This window comes from Bison bison, unplaced genomic scaffold (genome assembly GCF_000754665.1).
Source record: "Bison bison bison isolate TAMUID 2011002044 unplaced genomic scaffold, Bison_UMD1.0 scf7180017848333, whole genome shotgun sequence".
NCBI lineage: Eukaryota > Metazoa > Chordata > Mammalia > Artiodactyla > Bovidae > Bison > Bison bison.
Window position 1 is genome coordinate 15,880 of NW_011478906.1, and position 1,693 is coordinate 17,572.

The following is a 1,693-nucleotide window of genomic DNA, read 5'->3' on the forward strand; positions in this document are numbered from 1 at the left end:
TGTGATTCTTTTTTTTTTTTCTTTCCTGTACTTTTCAGAATTTTTTTTTGTACATTTATTATTTTATAGGAGAAAAACAATTTGCTGTTGTAAAGAGGAAATAAGTTGTATAGGCACAAGGTCTTTCACAATAGGATATGAAAGTGTATTTTAGAAAATACATGATTATAGGGTAAATTTTTTTCTGCATCTGTTTTTTGTTGCAGATATGCCAGTCTGTATTTTTGCTGTGCTATTGAGGACCAGGACAATGAACTAATTACCCTGGAAATAATTCATCGTTACGTGGAATTACTTGACAAGTATTTTGGCAGTGTGAGTAGCATTTTGTTTTAGGAAATTGAACGCCATAATATATATTTTTTAACCTTTTCTGTAACGAGTTTATTATTTGTCTTGAGAATTCTATTTGACAGTAACCTCAAGAGAGGGAAGGAATGACTCTATTTCTTGTCCGTGCAAGTCAGAATTGCCTAGTCAGTTAACTGCCAGAATTGCTTGACCCCACAGACCTACTCATTTAATTATGCTGGTGAGAATGAGGTTTAAAATAGTGAAATAGAAAGGAGTCCAGCTATAAAGATTAATATACTGGAAGTGCTTAGTATAGAATTTAGATTTGGTTAGCAGTTGTAATCATATTACCCAGAAATATGTAAATATTTCAAAAGACCAGTCTTTATGAGTAGAAAATCATTATTAAGTTGCCCATGTTAGGAGCTTGCAGAGTCTGGTCTTTCTTAGCTTGAAGGCATTGTGTGTTTCAAGTACTTGAGACTTGAAAGTTAAGCTGACTAAATCAATGATGCTTAGTTAGCAGGATCGCCATTTTTAGATATAATTAGATTAATTCACTCTGGTCAGATTTTATTGACTACCTGATAGTAGATAAATATCTTCTGCTTTCTCCAGGTTTTATTTATTTATTTTTGCTTTTCAGGTGTGTGAACTTGATATCATTTTTAATTTTGAGAAGGCTTATTTTATTTTGGATGAGTTTCTTTTGGGAGGAGAAGTTCAGGAAACATCCAAGAAGAATGTCCTTAAAGCAATTGAGCAGGCTGATCTACTGCAGGAGGTAAGCTACTCAGAGTTCTCTTAACTAGACACTAGCATGTTTTGCTCTTGCTAGGGAAGTCTCAGTCATCTTGCCTCATTTTTACAGTTTCAGAAATTACTCTGAAGCATGCTTGGCATGTAGTGTCCATGTGCAGTTTATTGATTGGCATATTTGTCAGTCACATCAACTCAGTTATCGGTGGATGTAGTGTTTACTTTGGAGATGATCTGGAGATGGCCCATTTTTGGACCCCAAAACACCAAAGTCCAAACATTTAGAGGGACAGACTACTTTAAGATGGGGAAAGTAGTAGTAATTTGAGAACTCTGTGTCTATTGTTCTGAATTACTTAAGATAACCCTTTATCTCATTAGTGTCTACAATGAGGAGTTGACTGTGAGATTATGGCATTTTCATTCCAAGTTGGTTCATATTTTCATCTCATGTCCATTAAGTACAAATGTAGCCAAGCAAATGATAGTGTTTTATTATACTTTTTGTAGAATCCTCTAGTTTCTTGTTAGCAAAACTAACTGAAAAGTATTTCTACTTCTCTTTGCTTTTCTTGAATACAAACCATGTTTTGTCAAACAGCTACATTCTTGTCTTGCCTTGATATCACAAGAACCATTG

The 1,693-nt window shown here is 34.1% G+C and overlaps 1 protein-coding gene across 3 annotated transcripts in view; it reads left to right on the forward strand.

The window, feature by feature from the left end:
* Positions 1 to 1,693, forward strand: part of AP1S2 (adaptor-related protein complex 1, sigma 2 subunit) — a 13,320-nt gene that overhangs the window by 6,277 nt on the left and 5,350 nt on the right. For all 3 annotated transcript variants that reach the window (XR_825681.1, XM_010844999.1, XM_010845010.1), the window contains exons 2-3: positions 207 to 315; positions 941 to 1,078. Coding sequence is in view for 2 of the 3 variants with exons in the window: in XM_010844999.1 (XP_010843301.1) it covers positions 207 to 315; positions 941 to 1,078 (247 nt within the window). In the remaining variant the exon portion in view is untranslated. The remainder of the gene's footprint in view (positions 1 to 206; positions 316 to 940; positions 1,079 to 1,693) is intronic.